Source organism: Nelusetta ayraudi, unplaced genomic scaffold (assembly GCF_046127955.1).
Source record: "Nelusetta ayraudi isolate G7.1 ecotype Tasmania unplaced genomic scaffold, CSIRO-AGI_Nayr_v1 ptg000048l, whole genome shotgun sequence".
Lineage (NCBI taxonomy): Eukaryota > Metazoa > Chordata > Actinopteri > Tetraodontiformes > Monacanthidae > Nelusetta > Nelusetta ayraudi.
The window spans coordinates 13332528-13351130 of NW_027466098.1; the positions used below are offsets into that span (position 1 = coordinate 13332528).

General features: G+C 49.6%; 1 protein-coding gene across 7 annotated transcripts in view; it reads right to left on the reverse strand.

The window, feature by feature from the left end:
- The window catches only part of robo2 (roundabout, axon guidance receptor, homolog 2 (Drosophila)), a 282559-nt gene that overhangs the window by 34079 nt on the left and 229877 nt on the right, over nt 1–18603 (reverse strand). For 4 of the 7 annotated variants that reach the window (XM_076036459.1, XM_076036455.1, XM_076036456.1 and 1 more), the window contains exons 9-16: nt 12796–12932; nt 8247–8371; nt 6473–6644; nt 3207–3412; nt 1976–2057; nt 1714–1879; nt 1229–1395; nt 261–382 (exon numbers count right to left, since the gene is read on the reverse strand). In XM_076036459.1, coding sequence (XP_075892574.1) covers nt 261–382; nt 1229–1395; nt 1714–1879; nt 1976–2057; nt 3207–3412; nt 6473–6644; nt 8247–8371; nt 12796–12932 — 1177 coding nt within the window. Of the gene's footprint in view, nt 1–260; nt 383–1228; nt 1396–1713; nt 1880–1975; nt 2058–3206; nt 3413–6472; nt 6645–8246; nt 8372–11731; nt 11744–12795; nt 12933–18603 lie in introns of all 7 variants that reach the window. The other 3 variants (XM_076036453.1, XM_076036457.1, XM_076036460.1) reach the window with 1 other exon arrangement.

Below are 18603 nucleotides of genomic sequence, written 5' to 3' on the forward strand. Positions count from 1 at the left end.
TTTTGATGCCGAGCTATTTATAAGGCAACAATTACAATATTTCAAAAGCATCTCAGCCGTCAGCAAGGAACAGACTAGAATGGTGCTGACATAAAAAGAAGATGTTTAGCCTCGGGGGGATGTGGGGGCGACTTTTGTGGCTTTCTTATCAGTAATCTTCACTCTATGACTCAAGCTTATAGCAGAGGAATGCACAGAGATAAAAAAAAAAAAAAAAAAAAAAGGAAAATAGATTTAATGATCAAGGAGTGTTCACGCACCGTCCACGTGACCTGAATGGTGGTCGGGCTCAGGACGACTGGGTTGTGCAAGCGAACGATGACCTCGCCGAGCTCCTTCTGCACGTGCCTGTGGTCGACGCCCTGAGCCGGAGGACTGATGTCTGTCGAGGAAGCACAGCGTCAACATTAGCAAGACGACATCACGCAGTAATAAAAAATGAGAGACGACTTTATTGTCAAATGAGAAAGAGAGGAAAAAATGACAAGTGGATTTAAATAAAGATGTCAAATGGTTGTCACAACTGCATCAATTCAAAAAAAAAAAAAAGATCAACTGAAGCAGAAAAAAAGATTCTTTGATTTGAAAATTATGAAATGGAACTGTCACAATCAGATGACAGCTCTGACGTTCCCTTTCTTCCCCCCTCAAACTGTATGAGCCTGTGTTCCGAAGTTACCAGTGAGAGGGAAAGAGCCGGGAGTCACTTCGTCCTGAATGCTCGAAGCATTAACTTCATCCATCGATGGATCGTTTGAAGCCCGTCGCTTCAAGAGAGCTTTTCTCTTGCCCATATTGATTTTTTTTAAAAACACACCGTTGGCTTGGATCCCACCGAGCACTGACAAAGGTGGATTTATATTAAATTCTATTTCTTTATTTACCCTCTGGGAACTTGTAATCAGGTGACGGCAGTCTGTCCGGCCCTGTAATCCAATCTCTGCGCTGGGAGGCAGTCTTTCTGTCCCGTTATGATCGTTAACATTGCAGGAATAGCACTAACTTGGTTAAGGCCTTTCCAAAGCAAGGCCTGATTCTTTTCTGTAATTGCTTAAGTGTCGCCTTAATGAGCTAACTGAGATTAAGAATCTGACCTCTGTGCAGTTTCAGTGCGGCTGAATTGCATGTCAGGCTGCGCTCAGCAGAAACCAAACTGGACCTTTCTACCGTTTAAACGAATACGACCAATTTAGGACGGAGCCAGTCGGACAGCGGTTGCGTGAGTCACCTTGTGTCCTGACGGGGTCGGACATGGGGCTCGGGTCGCTCAGGCCCTGGCTGTTGACCGCCCGGACCATGAACAGGTAGATGGTGTTGGGCCGCAGACCTTTGACAGTGAACTGGTGGGTCTTGATGTGGTCTGCGACTGTCTGCCAGCTGTTGCTCACTGATTGGCTGGAGGAGGGAGGTAATAATAAATGAAGGTGAAAGACCTGAACATGTGCAATATTCACCTGGTCATCATGTGTAGTACTTTTATTGCAATCTGTTTGTGTACTTATTATTTATCTTATTATTATTATTATTATTATTATTATTTACCTTACTTAACCATTTGACTTTAAAAACACACATATGCAAGCATTGCACAGGTGCACGAATAAAGAATCCCTTTAAATTTGCAGGGGAAGTTTTAGCCTCACAGGCTGAGCTACACATCTGATGTCATTGATTACATTCAGAGTGAAAATACAGGAAGTTGAGAAAACCAACCTGAACGCCTCGATGACGAAAGAAGACACGGGCGACACTCCAGCGAGGCCGGGCTGCCAGGACAGCGACACGCTGTTCTTGGTGACGTCGGTGACCTGAGGTTTGGACGGCGGTCCCGGGAGCTCGTTCTCGTTATGGCTCTTGGTGACCATCACGCCACCTGATTCTACACGGAGGGGAAAAGAAGGTAAAAACAAAACGAGTCAGATCCAAATACAATCTGCCCACGTGCATTAATGCAACCATAGAAACAGCAATTCACCTTTGACCTCCAGGAAAGCGCTCCACGACGTCTCACCGCTGGAGCTGGTGGCCACACACGTGTAGATCCCCGAGTCTGACAGCTGGCGGCCGGCAGAGAAACACAAGAGAGCAAATCCGTTCAAAGACTGACATCATAATAGCAGCTTTGACGGACAGACACAACGTAATTGCTGCCCGCAAACAGAACTTTCAGGGTGTGTGGTTACTCCTCACAAACCCTGAGAGCAGCAGCAACAGGAAGCTGCGTCTTCTGCTTCCTGTCGCTGCAACACTGAACGCATGTGGGGCGACTCTGGGAAGCGGCCTTTTGTGCGGGGCCAAATTGCGTGTCATTTGTGAGTGCCTCAAAGTGCTGACACTAATTTCCTAATGAATTCCATTTTCTACTCACCACCCTTCCATCACTTTCCCACCGCACCCCCCCAACAGCCCCACCACCGTCCCGCCGACCACAACAAAGCCGGCCTAATTAATTTAGGGCGGGCTGCCGGAGCCCCCTGGACCGATGACAGCTGGCGTGTCTCTCCATCCCTCTTAGGAACTTTGGTTGTTTGTTGGCTCATTTTTTTTTGTCCCCCTGCCTTCCTTCCATTTATTAAATAACATGTCAGTGGTCGGCAGCTTTGTCAAGCGTAATAGATATTCCACCGAGGCCCGCGAGTGGGGAAAAGGAAGAGCCGGGGCCTTTTAAATTTAATTTTCTCCAGACGTGCGCGTGGGCAGGGGGGGCGTGCGCGTGTGGGAAGCCCTAAGTGCATACGTGCGTCTGTCCTGCAGCTGGAGTTGGTTGCAGCGTGCAGCAGCAGCGGCAGCAGCAGCAGCAGCTGAGCCCAGTCAGAGGCCCAATCAAAGAAAAATGGGGGCAATAACAATGAGGTGTCTTCGGAAGGCGTCACGCTACTTTACTCTGGTACCGTGTCAACAACAGGTTTGACCCTCAGACAAGCACGATCTAGAATATAGACTGAAGCATTAGGAGAGAGTTTCTCACAATTCTATTCAATAATTTCAATAATTTAGTTACTAGACATGATAGAGAGTGGGATATTTTTTTTTGATGTATAAAATTAGGGTGGCAACTTTATGATGAGGGTTAAGAGATAAAGGTGGGTCCTGAGGCTCCACCAGTTGAGAACCTCTGTATTAAAACAACAACAGTGGCTTCTTCCATTGGGAGCGGCACAACAGGGAGGGAGGTTTCTGGGAAGGCGGTGCGACGTGCTTCACACCTTGATGTTTTTGATCTGCAGGCTGCCCAGCTCCTGCAGGGACATGCGAGGGTCCTTCCCCAGGAGGCTGACGCCGTCCTTCAGCCAGCTGACGGAGGGGATGGGGTCCCCGGATGCCTGGCACTTGAGCAGGGCCACGCTGTCCGCCCCCAGCGTCTGGTTGGACGGGCCCTGGCGGATGATGGGCGGCGGCCTGTCTGTGAGCACTGAGGGACAATCAGATAATAAAAAACAGTGAAATTAGCGTGCGTCACCCAGGGGAGAGAGATAAAAGGGTTTGCAGTAAATGAAGTGCACTCTGTCGTGATTTGTGTCACAAAGTGCAGGTCTTGTAAATTAAATGCAGAACAATGAGCAATTAGATTTTATTTACTTATTTTATTTCAGTTTCTATCTTTCCAAACTCCATTGGAAAGTGTTATCAGTCCACCATCGGAGAAGAAGAGGAAGAAGACGGTAGAGAAGAAGAAACGCAGACATGATAGTGAAGAGGTGAACCAGGATGCTGCAGTAGTGGCAGTAGTTTTAAAAAATGCAGCTTTCTTTTTGTTGCTCAACTCTTTACCACATGGAAAAAAAAAAAAAAAAAAAAAAAAAAAAAAAGTGCAGGATTTCTAAATCCAGTGGATTTGGGAACGCCTCCATTTGGCGTGCCATGTTAACAGAACAATGACCATATCCTGCACTTCCAGGAAAATCAAAACAGCTGAGCAGTGTTTTCTATTCGCATTGATGTGGCAGAGCGACGCTGAGAGCTCTCCAGCTGCTGCCCCGGCAGCCTTGTGTTTATGCCGCCGCTCCAGACTGTGTGGTACAGTTTAGTGGCGAGGCTGCAGATAAGTACTTCGTCATGTGCGGCACGGGGCTCAGCTTGAAAGGTGGATTCCTAATCACAAATGTCGCCAAACCTATCAGACATGCAAGCAATACCAACAACTCGACGACGTACAAGAAACAATCCTTTTTATTTTTTATTAATTGCTTTTATTGTTGTAAACTGTGTGTTTAGATAAATGCTGGCGCTGTGGTTTCATTTACACAAGGAAATCCATTAGTGACAAAGTGCCAAACGGAGCCCGTGGGTGACTTCGAGGAATTAGGAGACGTGTCAGAGGTGAAGTCAAAGAGATTTCGCACCTCGGCACGCGGGCGGGCGCTTTTTATAAATCTGGAGATGAAGAACGTGGAGTCCCCCCGGCGTCACACAACCCCACATTAATTAGAAGCTATGGATTAATGATGTCAGAGCTGCGGGGGCTAATTACCCAGTCTACCTCGGTAACCTTTCAGCACATTATCACACCCTTGCCTCCGCCCTCATTTTCTCCTCGGCGGCGACTTCTGACAAAAGGAAGTGATTCCGACTCAGGGAAGAGAAAGAGGGGGAAAGAGAAGACAACATTATCTAACGGTGGCCAAGAAGTCATAAATCACTGCTAATAACTACGTTGAAGAAATTTCTTCTGAAGCCATCAAGGGAGATTTGCATTGTGGAAAACCCAATCACATGATTCACAGGAATTCAGACGTAGCGCTGAGAGACGATTCCAAGAACCTGCTTCCTGAACACTGACTCACTCTGCTCGTGCTTTATTGCCCTCTCATAAACACTCCCTGTCTGCCACCGACTTGGCCTGAAGCTGCGCGCAAACATCAAGCGGGAACAAAGTATTTTCTCCATCGCAACCGAAGATCCTGCATTGACGCGAGCTCGCCTCTTCAGTAATACGGCGCAAGAGAGCGAATGTGCGACACGTTCCCATTTCCGTGGGGGGCGGGCGTCGGGTCTGATCCGTGTTCATGGACGCCGGAGTGATGGAGGGGAGGAGGAGATGAGGCTTGACGGAGGCCTTGAGACTTGAGGGCGATCGGGAGATTTCTCATTACAGATCTCCTTGAACCCCCTCAGACTGTCGCCGCAGCTCGGGACGGTAAATCAACAAGCGGAGCGAGGCAGGTGCGGCCGTGACCTCACCCTGGCCCGCCGCAGCCGCTTCCTCCACTTCTTTTCTTCTCTTTTAAAAGCTTGCCTGGCGTCTCGCAAAAAAAACAAAAAAAAACACTACTCACGTATTTTGTCAGAGGATGGGGGAGGGGGAGGGGGATGGGGGGCGGAGAGAAAAATAAATAAATGAGACTATGACAAATGAAAGTCCGCAGACGCTGGGCGGAGAAGGCTTGGCTGGAAAGTGCGGACTCCTTTCGCAGACAACTGAAGGACAGAACAATTTGGCCTGTGCGGCGGCGGCAGCGGCCGAGGCCGAGGCCGAGAACTGCCTCTGGGCTAAATATTGAAAAAGGAGTCCTGTCGCGCTTCTAATCTGGCCGCTCGCAGGTTCTCCAGGAGACGTATGGACGTCCGTCTAACTTGCCATCACAGCGGCTGAGGAGATTAGATGCTCCCACACTTCCACGGCAGCACATAACTCATCGGGCAGAGAACCGCTGTCACTCACGCACTCAATCATGTTGCCCAATCCTCCGTGTGTCTTCCTTCCATCCTTCCTTTCTTCCTTCCTCCCACACACGCACGCACACACTCCTTATTGCTCCACCAGCACTACACTTGAAAGGACTCAAGGGAAACCCTTTCTATCGTTCCCACAGTTAAAAAACACATGGAAAACTAGAATCAACCCTGACGAGCAAAATGGTCATTTGAATGTCCTTCTTTCCTATTCTATGAATGGGCTTCGCAATGCAAAATCTGCATGTACTCCAATACAGCGGGCACATTGAGCATCAGCCTGTGCACTGCCGCCCAGTAGATGCAACTTCAACTTTCGATAAAAACGGAGAAATAAAAACCAAAGATCTCTGTAGTAGGACGCACTTCCAGTAAATGTGTTTTTCATCAAGTAACATCTAATAAGCAATATAGTAAGAGAGGATTAAATTGGTAATAGCATAAAACATAATAGTGTTGTAACATGTTTTTTCATGTTTAGAGAGAAATAAAAACCCTTCCTGACTGTGATTGACAGAATTTCTGCCTTCAAGAGTTCAACTGTGCCAGAAGCACAAAGAACGTGCAACAATAAAAACGGCGAGGATCACAAAGACATTTTGAACAGAGCCGAACAGACTTTGTAAATAAAAAGTGTAAAAATGTTGTTCTTCATGGAGCCCCTGCATGGTTGCAAGATATACAGAGAATGAAGACATTGAAGCTAGAACAGTGCAATGGGGCAGGTCGGAACCACTTGTTGAGCGGGTGTGAAGGAAGGAAATAGAAGGTGCATCTGCTGCAGTCTCCCCAGCCTCACCATCTGTGACCTCCAGTTGGGCCTTGGCCAGGATGCTGCCCGCCACCGTCAGCGCCTGGCAGATGTAGTAGCCGGCGTCGGCCCGCTGCACCGACGCGATGGTGAGGTCGCCGCCGGTCGACACAGAGAAGCGGCTGCTGGGCTGCTGGGGCTGGTTGGGAAAGAGGAGGTTCTGAGGGGGAGAGAGAGAGAAGCAGACAGCCGGTTCAGCCATCACATGGCAGCAGCCTTCAACATTTACATCGAAACTCGCAAACTGCCCGCCGACTCCGCGCTCGGCTTTGGTCGCGCTGCCTGAGCCAAGCCAGAGGCTCCGCCGCCTTGGCTCCGCCGCCTTGGCTCCGCCGCCTTGGCTCCGCCGCCACTTTCCGTTACCGCCCCGGCTTCGCTCGGGACCCCCGAGCTGCTTTTAAATCCCACAGCGACCACCCCCTTCCGCTCCTCCCCCTCCCATCCTCGCCGGAGTCGTACTTACATCACAGAAGAAACACTTGGAGAAAACCACAATCAAACTTGCATGTTCCAGGGTAAATATTCCACATTAAAGGGAGGATTACGGGACGCATCACGCTGATGAAACACCGACGTCCCGACTCGCTTCTTTACGTTACCTCCCCTCCCCCTCCCCCGCCTCCCCCTTTCTGTTCTTGTAATCCCCAGGTGGTAGCGGGCAAACAGATTAGCTGGATTTAATTATACCTTAAGCACACAAATGCGACAAATGATGCTGTTTTTCTTTCTAATTGGGGTTCAGTGCATGCTAACGTGCACTCTGCCGCTTTCATGTGTGAGGGAAAGGCCTCCTTTTGTCGTTTTTAATTACAACGAGGCATTAACTTTGATTTGCCTTCCCAACAAAGGCCTTTGCATGCAATGTACGTTAGTGCAGCTGCGGTTATAAAAACAAACAAAGCGGGTGACGTAGATGCGAGCGGCGGCGGCGACGTGCAGCCGCCTGCGCCGCAATGTTTGTCGTGCATCGTCCCAAAAGTTTCATCCTTAATTGTAATGCGAGGCCGATACTGGCTGTGCGTTCTCGCACATGACTCAGCGCTACTGACTCACTCTGGGTCACGAGGTAAAGCGGCTGTAAGTGTGACCGCCTGATGTTTGTGTCGGCACGGAACCCACCTCTTAACAAGAGAACCTCAACATAATTGATGGCCTGCAGGCTACCTGTGTTGTGTTATGTGTGTGTTTTTTTTAGGCTGCGTGCTGAACTTTAACCGGAGATGAATCATATCGCCGGCTCATCTACAAGTCCCAACATGCCTCCCCCTGTAATTGGCGCTGCTGTCGAGTGCCGTGAGGACACCCAAGTATTTGAATGCTGTTATCTGGGCTGAGTGAGGGACAGGATCGCTCTTATCAGCGCCGGGTCACGGGAAAGCAATTAGCACTTTGCCAGGCGCGCTCGCGCTCTTCGGCAGCTCCCGAGAACAAAGGTGCGTCTGTGACTGCCGGGGTTAAGACGCCGATGACAGCGATAGCGCACTTTGGAGCGCTCCACTTTGTGCGTGTTGCCAGGTGGGAAGGCCAACGAGTCAACGAATCCATCAGAATCCCCAATTATTGTACAGTAGAGTAGACGGCGTAAAAAGAATCTGTTTTATATCCGTGTCGTGTTTTCAACAAAAAATAGTTTGTGTGTCTCTCTCAAGGATGTAGGCCCGCCCTTCACACTGAGACAGCTGGGACAGACCGGAGCACCGCTGGAGTCTGAGTGCAGGACAAAAAAAACTGAAAAATAAAATGGATGGGTGCTCACTCTTACCTGGCTTCCCTCCCTCTGCCAGAAGACAGCGGGCTGCGGGTTCCCTTTGGTCTGACACGGGAAGGTGGCGGTGCGGCCCTGCGCCACAATCTGGTCCCTGGGGCGCACTACAAACTGGGGAGCAGCTGGACGGGGAGGGAAGGACACCGGCAGTCAGCGGAGTGGTGGAACGGAAAGAGGCAGAGATAGAAAAACATGACGATGTCGAGGGAATTTCAGGCAGAGACAGATACACACCACCACGGTCAAGACCAGGATGGGAGTGCCTGTGGAGAGCTTCCATGCAGTAATATATACAGACGTATATATATTTGTTTTTCTGACTCAATCCTTAGCTCTCAACAGCAGCTCTGCCACAGAGGAGGAACACCGGCGAGCAACGCCGCCACGGTAACCAGGTGGGCCATTCATCCAGGTGAGGCTCAGGCTGAATGAATGTCAGTTCACGAGGGAGCGACCCATGCCCCCCCCCCCCCCCCCCCCCCATCAACACACCCACGTCTACAAACTAGCGGGAACCTTTTTTCAACCGTCCGGGTGGGGATCATGCGTGCACAACTTTACAAAAAAACAAACAAAGGTGGATTAGTGAAGCCGGATCGAAGCTGAGTTGAAAGGAAGGGGGTGAGAAATACAAAAAAAGAGCATCCATTTGTTGAGCACACTTGGTGCTCGCGCCTGTTCACCACGGGGGGAAAGTGAAATCCCGAAACGGCAGAAGGAGCTTTTGACTCGCAACACTCCCCCCGTCCTCCCACTCACTCCCCCGTCGACATTAGCAGGGAACCAGCGACCGCCGCAGTCGTCTCCTCACTCTGAGATGATTTCAATGTTTCGCATGTCGGGAGGGAGGGTGGGAGGGAAGGAGGACGTCCCTCTGAGCGTTCATCAAAAGTTCCCGTTTTTTTTTTTTTTTTTTTTTCGCACAGATGGTCGTAATTTCTTTCGATTGCAGGATAGAAAATATCACGATTGAGAGTGAAATGAGATCTTTTGACATGCTTCAGCAGTGACACAAAGTCATTTGCGGCTGGGGCTGCTTTTTCTCCCCTTTGTTATTTCGGCTCTCGTTTAAAGAGGGTCGGCGATGAAGTGCTTAGCGGAGATCCTATATCGACGCAAACGTGCCTCCGATTAGACACGCGGCTCTCGCCGACATAATTGCGCGACGAATTAGAGACGACGGAGCATTGGGAAAATGCGAACTGGGTAAAAACCATCTTTCAACAAGGAAAAGAAACCAAAAATTAAAAAAAAAAAAACGAGAAACGTGGCTGGAAAACTGTGCAAAACAAAAGGCCTCTTCTTCGCTGCAGCGACGCCGAGTCTCGCTCCTCTTCCTGACTTCTTTGTTAGTCCCCTCGCTGACGAGCCAGCTGGTTCCACTAAGGCCAAGCTCTTCCCATTTGGCTGGTTTCTCCGTGTAATCCCCTCTTTCTGGGCGTGTATTTGTCAAAGATACACACAGTTGGGAACGGTGCAGATGGCCGCAGATTTACCGCCGTCCCATTTGGCCCCCGCGCAGCCTGGATATCTTATGGCTCTCACAATGCCGGGCACGGCGCGCGCCACCTAAATCACGCGCTGGCAAGGACTCGGGTTTCATCCCTGGCGTCCTCGGATGTGTTCCATCCTGCGTACCGCAATACTAACTACTGGCTAAAAATACGGCTTTTCTTTTTACAGGCCGGTGACCGTCGGTGCACCGCCTGACCTTTCTCCCCGCCGCTCTCCACGCTGGACAAAACCAGATTTTGATTTGCTTGGAAATATCAAATCAGTTGATATTTTATCAACATAACATCAACCCAGCAGTAACCTGGCAAATTTTCACAGGCTTAATTGGAATTTAGGGGTTTAATTCCAATCCTCGCGGTCTAACAGCGGCTTTACTTTCCGCGGCACAGACATGGAACACGCCTGCGGAATACGAGGAGGGCAAACGTATAGGGAAGGGGCCGCGGCAGCCCCGCGGAGACGAGCAGATCAGAAACTGGGAGGGGATCAGGGGGAAGCCGGCGTGTGACAGTCTCGCCGCTCGGCTCTCGGCCAACCTGCGCCGGCCCTGCTTTTGATTCCGAGCCTCCTAATGACATGTGAGAAGCTGCTTCCTGTCGCCCCCCCCCCCGAGGAAAACACACGATCAGGTGTCCATATTTAATTCATGACGAGTCACACTGCCTCCTCAGCGCAAAACAGGAGCAGTGGCAGCAGCCAGGTGGGGGAAAGGGCCAAGCGGACGTCCTTTAGCAGACGGGGGCCAAACAAACCGAGTAGCTTCCTCCTTTCGAATCTCGCCTTCAATCATATTTTATTCAGACGTCGGCAGCAATTACTGTCTCCCGCCACAGGCGCGGGGGAATATGTAATTTCGTCCATCTTCTTGAAAGCTGACAGTTTGACAATTGCAGAAAGAGCCGCCGCTGTTTTGGCAGCCGGAGTCCTGCCTCTGTGCAGCGTCTGGGTTTTTCTTTTTTCCCTCTTTCCACATTTTTCCCCTCTCCTATTTTCATCCCAAAAAAATCCATATCCTGTTCCTGCGACCCCCCCCCCCTTTTTTTTTTCTACTTTCCCCCGTCGTAAAGCACCGCACTCTCTATCTGCGCAACAGTTAAACATCTTAAGTGGCTCGTAGGAGCAAGTGGCCTGACCTCTCCTCGATCTATGGGGACATAAAACAAGATAAATGTGGGGCTCTGAGGGAGAGGCGCTCGTCCAAGACAAACAGATTTTTTTTAGCACTGGCGTCCAATAAAAATAAAATAAATTGATTAAAAAAAATCCCAGCTGGCTGCAAGATCTGCAAGTTTGACACATTTTGGACCGTGAGAGCTGACGATGGTCGTACGCTACGCTGCCACCACCCCACTCAGAGGCTGCAGAGGCTGGCAATCAAGTTGGCACATGGACGGTTGGAAAAGATTTGAGTTACTCCACTTGATTGTTAGCACAGTGCGGCTAATTCCATCAACTATCAGTTAGTTGAAGTGTTGGTGAGCAGAATGTGAAACGAGCTAATTATTATGATGAAGCATATTTCGTTTTTAGCTGTATTTACTGCACTGTAGAATTATGCATGAAAGGTTATATTACACAGAGGCCCAAAGGGCGGCAAAGGGAGACTTGAACTCAAAAGGCGAGCGATCAGATAATGAAGTGTCACCTTTGACCTTCCGCCTCCTAGTACACTTCAGTCACTGCAAATAAGATGAGTGCAGAGAGCCGCATTGATTGGACTAATTGAGCGGCTCTCAGATTTAATTTACAGATTCTAACGAGCGCGTTTCTCGTGTCAGCGATCGCCGCTGCCGCCAATTTACGAGGCTGGCGCCGATTCCGGGGGTACGGGATGTGAGGTAAGAGGCGTGTTAGGCGGACAGAGTCGTGTTAAAAGCAACTGGCAACTGATTGTCAAGCAGCACGAAGCAGTGGTGAGGACAGGGGCGCATGCAGAATGGAGTCAAATCAGAAGGATGGTTACTTACCGACGGGGCGAGCTGGAGACACGACAATGGTGGGGTGGATGCGCAAAACAGACAAATTAAGACGCACAAACACACAACAGACGGGGGAAGAAGGAACAGAACAAACAGAATAAAAATAAGACAAAAAGAAATCAAAGTCAGAATGAATGATGTGTCGGTGGTGGCGGGGGGCAAAGTATTTCTGACACGGGGTCGGCACAGCAGCAAGCATCCAGTGGCTCTTATTCGCTGTTTTTTTTTTGTTTTTTTTGGTATAGCTAGGGTGTTGTGAGCGCCCCCTAGCGGTTACTGCATTGAAACACAGTGGGGGCAGCCAATTCCACAGCTCGGAAACCAAGCGCGCCACTGGAGCTCATCTGTCCGCTTTAATGAAATCTGCAGTTGGTTGGGCTGATGGAGAGACGAGAAGAAGAAAAAGGAGAAGGCAGAAAGACGGAAGACCCTCCCACAGCCTCCGTCTGGCTACCGGGGGCTCGCACCGCTCTTGTGTAATTGCAAAAATTGACACGAGAAGTTACAAAAGTGAGGCCCCGTGGCTGCTTCCACCTCCATTTTGTCCTGTGTGGCTCTTAGACAAAAAAAAAAAAAAAGTGCTCCCAACAATTGGATTTAATAGGTAGAAGAGTGATGAAAAAGAGGTGAGATTATGCCCAGAATGTTTTCATTAACCTTGTAAACCTCAGGTGCGAGCCTGGCAGTGTGGACCACTAATCTGTGGAATGGCTTTTGCTGACTGGGTGCTTGCGGCAGCGGTGGCTGGCAGAGGTGGAGGTAGGGCAACGTGGCCGGCGGGACCATCGCGGTTGGAGGAAGGAGGCGGGGGAGGGGCAGGGAGTTGGTCGCCATCCACACTTGGAACTGTAAATAATTGAAGGGCTTCATAGACTGACGACGTCTCTCTCTGGGCTGCTGCAGTCAGCGCTCTGGATGGTTTCTACGTGGGGGCGAACGTGACCAATCTGAACCTTGAACCTCAGCCGTGCGCCGCTGCCCTCAGTGCTGTTCGGGCACCTGGTGGTTTGGAACAAACAGGAAGGGACTCGCGGGATGCTCGGCTTCCCTACCTCTGACGGTGAGGCTGGCCGAGGCCTCCAGCTTCCCCACTCGGTTCTCCGCCACGCAGGTGAACGTGCCCTCGTCGTTGACGGAGGCCTTCTTCAAGCGCAGCACGTAGTCGTCCTTGTCGTACTTGATCTCGTACCTGCGAATGAGAATGTCGCAGAAGAGAAAAGAAAAGAGAAATCGCCGGTTAAGCGCTAAATCTGATTGAGGACCACGCCCCGGCAGAGCCCAGAACAATGAGCCGCGTTTCAATATTTCAAGCCCGCCCGAGCGTCTGGCAAAAAGCAAGCAAAAGTGTATTTCTCCTTGGAGACGCGCAGAGAAGTGCGGTGTTCATTCTGACAAATGGAGACTGCATTGAGGGGGGATCAATTATTCAGCAATGACACGCGGCACACCGAGAGGAATGCATTCGGCTGGAACCCACCAAACTTGTTCAATATTCATGAGATGTCTCTCTCTCTCTGTGTCTCCGTAGATGTATTTAAAAAAAAAAAAAAAAAAAAAGAAATATATATGTGTACATATATATATATTTAGAGCTTCTGGTGCCGTCGTGAAGCCAAGGCACGGGCACGGTTGCACTATTTCAATAAATCTCCGCAAAGCCACATCCTCGTTTTTTAAAACCAAACAAACGTGGCGACGCACCAGCGACTTGGCGACTTCATCACCGTCCTGAATCGCAGTCAAAACGCACCTGTTTGTGTGTTCGCACAAGGTTGCGTGCATGCCTAGAAGTGTGTATGAAAGTGCAGGTGGATAATCGCCGGCCTTGTTTGTTGTTCTGGGTCTGCTAGTGAAAGAGGTGCGAACATGGCGGCGTGATGGTGGTCTGTCAACTCGCTAACTTTCTGCCGTCCACAGTCTGTCACCCACAGACGTCGAGCACAAAGGTCAGATGAACGGATAAAAGGGCCCCTTCAGAGACACACCTGACGTGATGGTACATTTCACACTTCGGGGTGTGTGTGTGTGTGTGTTATTGGAGAATTGGAGAAAAAATGGGAAAAATCAAGAATATTCTTAATTCGATGTCAGATTAAAATGTACAGCTGTAGCTAGGAGTTTGCTAGCTGGCTAGCTGGAATAGAGTAGAAAAGTGATGACGCAGTCTGACATAGTTTTAATAAATAAAAAAACAGCTGTTGCAAATTTCTACTCCTTGTTACAGATGCTAATGTTTTATTTGATTGAAAATAATACGCAACATTTTGCACGACTCCCAGGATTTTAAGACTTACACTTAAAATGTCAAGAGTTCGGTGAGGAAATTTGCAATTTTGGGTCAAACTCTGATGTGTCGCTCACAGCCACACTTTTGTTTTTGGACTACGAGTTTCTCCAAAAATCTCACACATCCACACAGGGGCTTTGAGGACATGCCTGCCTCGACATTCCCTTTTTATTGACGCTTATGCGTCTGCTCTGCAAAACCTCAGCAGGCCAACAGCTATTAAAAAGATATGAAAGCAACAAGAACAGTAAAGTCTGGCCAACACAGGGCTTACCCTCCAGAGATTGAAAATGCAGTCGCAGTTGTTTCAGAACAAACTTCAGTGGCAGCGTTCATGGTAATGAAGAAATACGCCACCCAGTGAGGCAAGATGACTCTTTTATGTGTTTTTAATAGCTTTTGAATGGCAACTGAGCTCCGCGGCACAGCGGAATAAGCTCCTGTATATTGCCGCACAGATGATACTTGTTAGAGGGATATATTCTCCGATTTGATTTGGTCTCTTTAGAGGGGGTTGTTAATAGTTACGACATAACAGTGCAAAAGTGAGTGGGGAGGTGGGGGAGAAGTAGCAGTTCACTCTGGATAATTATTCTTGGAAACAATCTGTGGTTTACAGTCACAGATTCTGATGCGACTACAATAACGCTGCGCTACGGCCCATTGCCCTCGGAGAGAAAACGATCCTCTGTACTGGAACACCAGGTGAACTGACGGCTGCTTGCCACTGCAATACTAATCTGCCCTGTCTATCCGTGACTTATCATTTCTTTTCTTTTTTTCCCCCCTCCACCTGCAGTTACGACATTTCCAGAAGGAGCCCTGAAAAGCAGCTTTATTGCGGCGCATTCCTCAAAGTTTGACTGCTGACTCCTAATCTCCGCGCAGGTACTCACAAGGAGCCGTAATGATTATTTCACGAAGTCATGACTGAACGTTTTGTTCCAGCGGGAGGGGATGCACAGTTCAGGTGGAAGACAAGCATAAAGCATTTATTGTGCAAACGGAGTGAGTGGCGTCCGAAGGAATGAGGCAGCCGTGGGGACGAGCCCCGTTTCCCGACAGAAAAACAAACGAGCTAATCGGACGAGAATCACGCCGCACTCTGCCCTCCGGCTACGATCTGTAGCTTAGCATGAAGCCCCGACGTACAAGCAGAGGGAGAAATACTCAAAGTGGCGGCGGGGACAAGTTTGGGCTTCGGGAAATCACCATGACTTCATAACAAACCTGATAAAAGTATGTGTTGGGAAACACAGCTGTTGCGCCTTAATTTCCTGTGAGTCATTTTCGCCCTACTCTATTTGTTTTGGCCAAAACATACAAGGTTTCCTAATTACTCCGGCCCAGATTCACATTTGCAACAAATTACAGAGGTTTCAGGTCCCAGGCTGGAACTGCAAATGTGAACTTGGCGAGGGCTCGCGTACACACCGGTGATTTTATCGTCACAGTCTATCAGAGGAAATGAATAAACCATTCTGGAGACAAATTCCTCCTGGTGAAACTGTTCTGTGTTCAACACAGTCTTCTTTCACCAAAAAAAGCACAAACATTACTGTTTATTTACATTTTGATGCCACATCTTTAGAGCTGCGTGGCCATGTGGACAACCTGCACTTTCACTTACTGGACAACATTCTTATTGTTCTGCCTCCTGTCCCCATCAATCCTCAAACACAACCTCAGGCTGCTCCATGACTTATTAGCGGTGCACAAAAAAAAAAGCCCCCCAATCAATCTGTAATCAACTCTCTATATGGAGCCGAAGCAAGATGACAGGATGAGTGGAAATACTCAGGGATAAGAGGCAGGTTTGGACGCACGCAGGGAAAAAAAATGGAACAGTAGCTCTTTATGGAGGCTGGATCGGGGCTCTGCTCTCGATTAGAGCAGGAATGTAGCTGCACGCGCCGAGGTTCCAGTGGAAGGGATCAGAGAGGCGAGCGCGCTCCACCTGCAGCCTTTCTCACTCGGCTCAGGCAGACGAGGCGCCGTGCACGCTCTCCCACACAGAGGACAAAGTGCACCATCGCCGGCCCCCCAGCCCACAAACACGTCTCCGTTCATGCAGGGTCAGCCGGCTCGGGCAAAGGGTGGGGACGAAGAGTGATGGGAATGTAAGCAAACGCCAGGACAAAGGAAGCACTTTTATGGGTTGTTAATTTCGCGCAACCGCTTCTGGGGGGGTGAACTGGCGTGCAGAGACGAAAAAAAAAAAAACTTTATTGGACGCACTCAAAAGCGTCACGTCTCGAAAGCTCTGCTGTCTTTCAAGGAGCTCGCCCGCGTTCCACCTAAAGCTGAGGGCCAGTTAGCGCACATTAAGAGAAGCTTATCACGAGCGTGTGTGTTTGCTCGCACAGTGATCCAGAGAGTGACTCAACACCGGAGGATCTTATCTGCCTCGCCTCTGCGTTAAAGATACATATGAATGGTGGCGGCGGTAGGCGGGCGCCAGATCTGAGTCGGCCTCATGAAACGGCGGACGGCCGGTTGCAGCTAGACAGCGCGTCTCAGAGGGCGCTCAGCTCCTGTTCCGCTTCACCGCGCCGCTTGCAATCGGGTTTCGCAACGTCTGACGGCAACCTTGCATCATCCGGATCAAAGGAGCCTGGAGTCGACCTGTCTGGGATTTGTCACCAATCGCAGGGAATCAATTAGCGGCTATTGTGTCTCATCTTTCATGTGGGAAGGAGTCGGCCAGAGTTCTTCTCCACTTCTGGCATCTCATAGGTCGCAATCCAGGGTTTCCCGACAACCCCTGAGGTTGATCTTCCACCACGACTGGCCGAACGGTCAAGTGTTAACGTAGTCAGTGTGCAGTGTGTCTCCATAAAATGACAAGTAAACTTTCAAAAGTGTAGTTACGCCATTGGTTGGTGCAACGTAGCTACAGGAAGAAGTAAAGCGAAACACCAGCAACAACCAGCAGAGGAACAGGGAGAGGATTCCAGGTGAAACTTTCAAGAATGGCTGTTACAATGTATTTTCCATGAATGAGGCCAAGGAACACTTTGATCTCCTCATCCGTCCTGACAGATGTGTTAATGTTAAAAGCCACGTTGGCAACACCAAAGAAGGTCACAGGAGTTGAATGTTACTACGTCAGAGTCGGCAAACCCGTTTCCCCTTAGCAGTTTAGCTCTGGCTGGAGAGGAACCTATACATTTTTTTAATACATGTTCAATGCTTTTATTTCTTCATGTGTTAAGAAGCCATACGGAAACGCACTGTGTCAGTAAAAGTTGCCTGTGGAAGATCCACTTCAGTCTGTAAAACAAATATTTGCAGCGCTACTTTGAAGTAGACGCCGCGGTGAAAAAAAAACCCATGCATGCTTGGAATTGAATATGGGGAAGTGAGGCTGCCAGACAAACGCCCGCAGGCGGAGTTGTGCTCTTCAATATGCATGTGCGTGTTTGCGGATCAAAGGATGCACAGACACCGCAAAGCGCAGACGAACCTAAGTATGCAGTATATGCAAACACATTCATCTAGACTCACTGTTGGACCGGAAGTACATCCCCATCACTTCAATCATTTACACCTCTGATGGAGCAAAGGAGCAAAACAGCCCGTCAGCCGTCCATCATTGTGCGTTCGCATTTGAAAAGCGTAGCCGCTATCTTTTCATTATAAGTGGGTGATTATCATTAGACCAGCATGGTTCTCGAAGGGAAACCTCCTCGCGATCCCGCAGCCGACGTGTTCATCCCGCGGCCCCCTGATAAATACCAGATGGACCCACTTATACATCAGGGGAAGTAATGGAGACAGGAAGCGCAGCCTGCCGCGCTTTCATTCTGCTGAGCTGTGGAGGTGAGGAATCGCTGAAACTGGACGGTCAGCATAACACGGGCGCCCCTGAGAGATTTTTTTTTTTTCATTTCCCCCTGAAATAGAATGACCTCCGCACACACACACACACACACACACACACACACACGAGACTCAAGATGAATCAATTGAGTCTGAAAATAAAGCCTTTTCATCCCTGCTGAATGTAAAAACGTCCGCCCCAGTGGAGGGCAGAGGGGACTTTGGGAGGAGAGAGGCTAAATACTGATAGACGACTGGACCAAAGGGGCCTCTGATAAGGTAGAAGAGGGGGGCACAAGGGTCCACAGCAAGTGCGGGGGAGGCGGGGGAAGGAAAGAGGCCCCCCAGGGAGCAGGAAGAGGGCCACACACTGAGTTCGCAGGCGGTGGCTGATAAAAAAAAAAAAACGACACATTTTCAGACTCAGATTTACAAAACTCTCGAATGCGTTGCCTCAAAAGACTTTGTGGTCTGCCTTCAGCCAAGATCCTCCGCGATGCTCCACAGACGGATATTAATCTGATACATCAGCGTGGATTTATCGTACAGGGGGGGGGGGGGGGAGCGCCACAGCCTAAAGCCTGGATGGCAAAACTTCTGAGCGGGATACGATCAGAGGACGGAACAGTCGTTGGCTTCAACACTTTAACTGGAAGTCGTGGCTGTGATGAGACTCAGTTCCATCCCCAGCAGCAGCGTCCAAAATCACTCTTCTATATTCCAGTGTAGATGAAAGGAAGGGGCTCCCTCC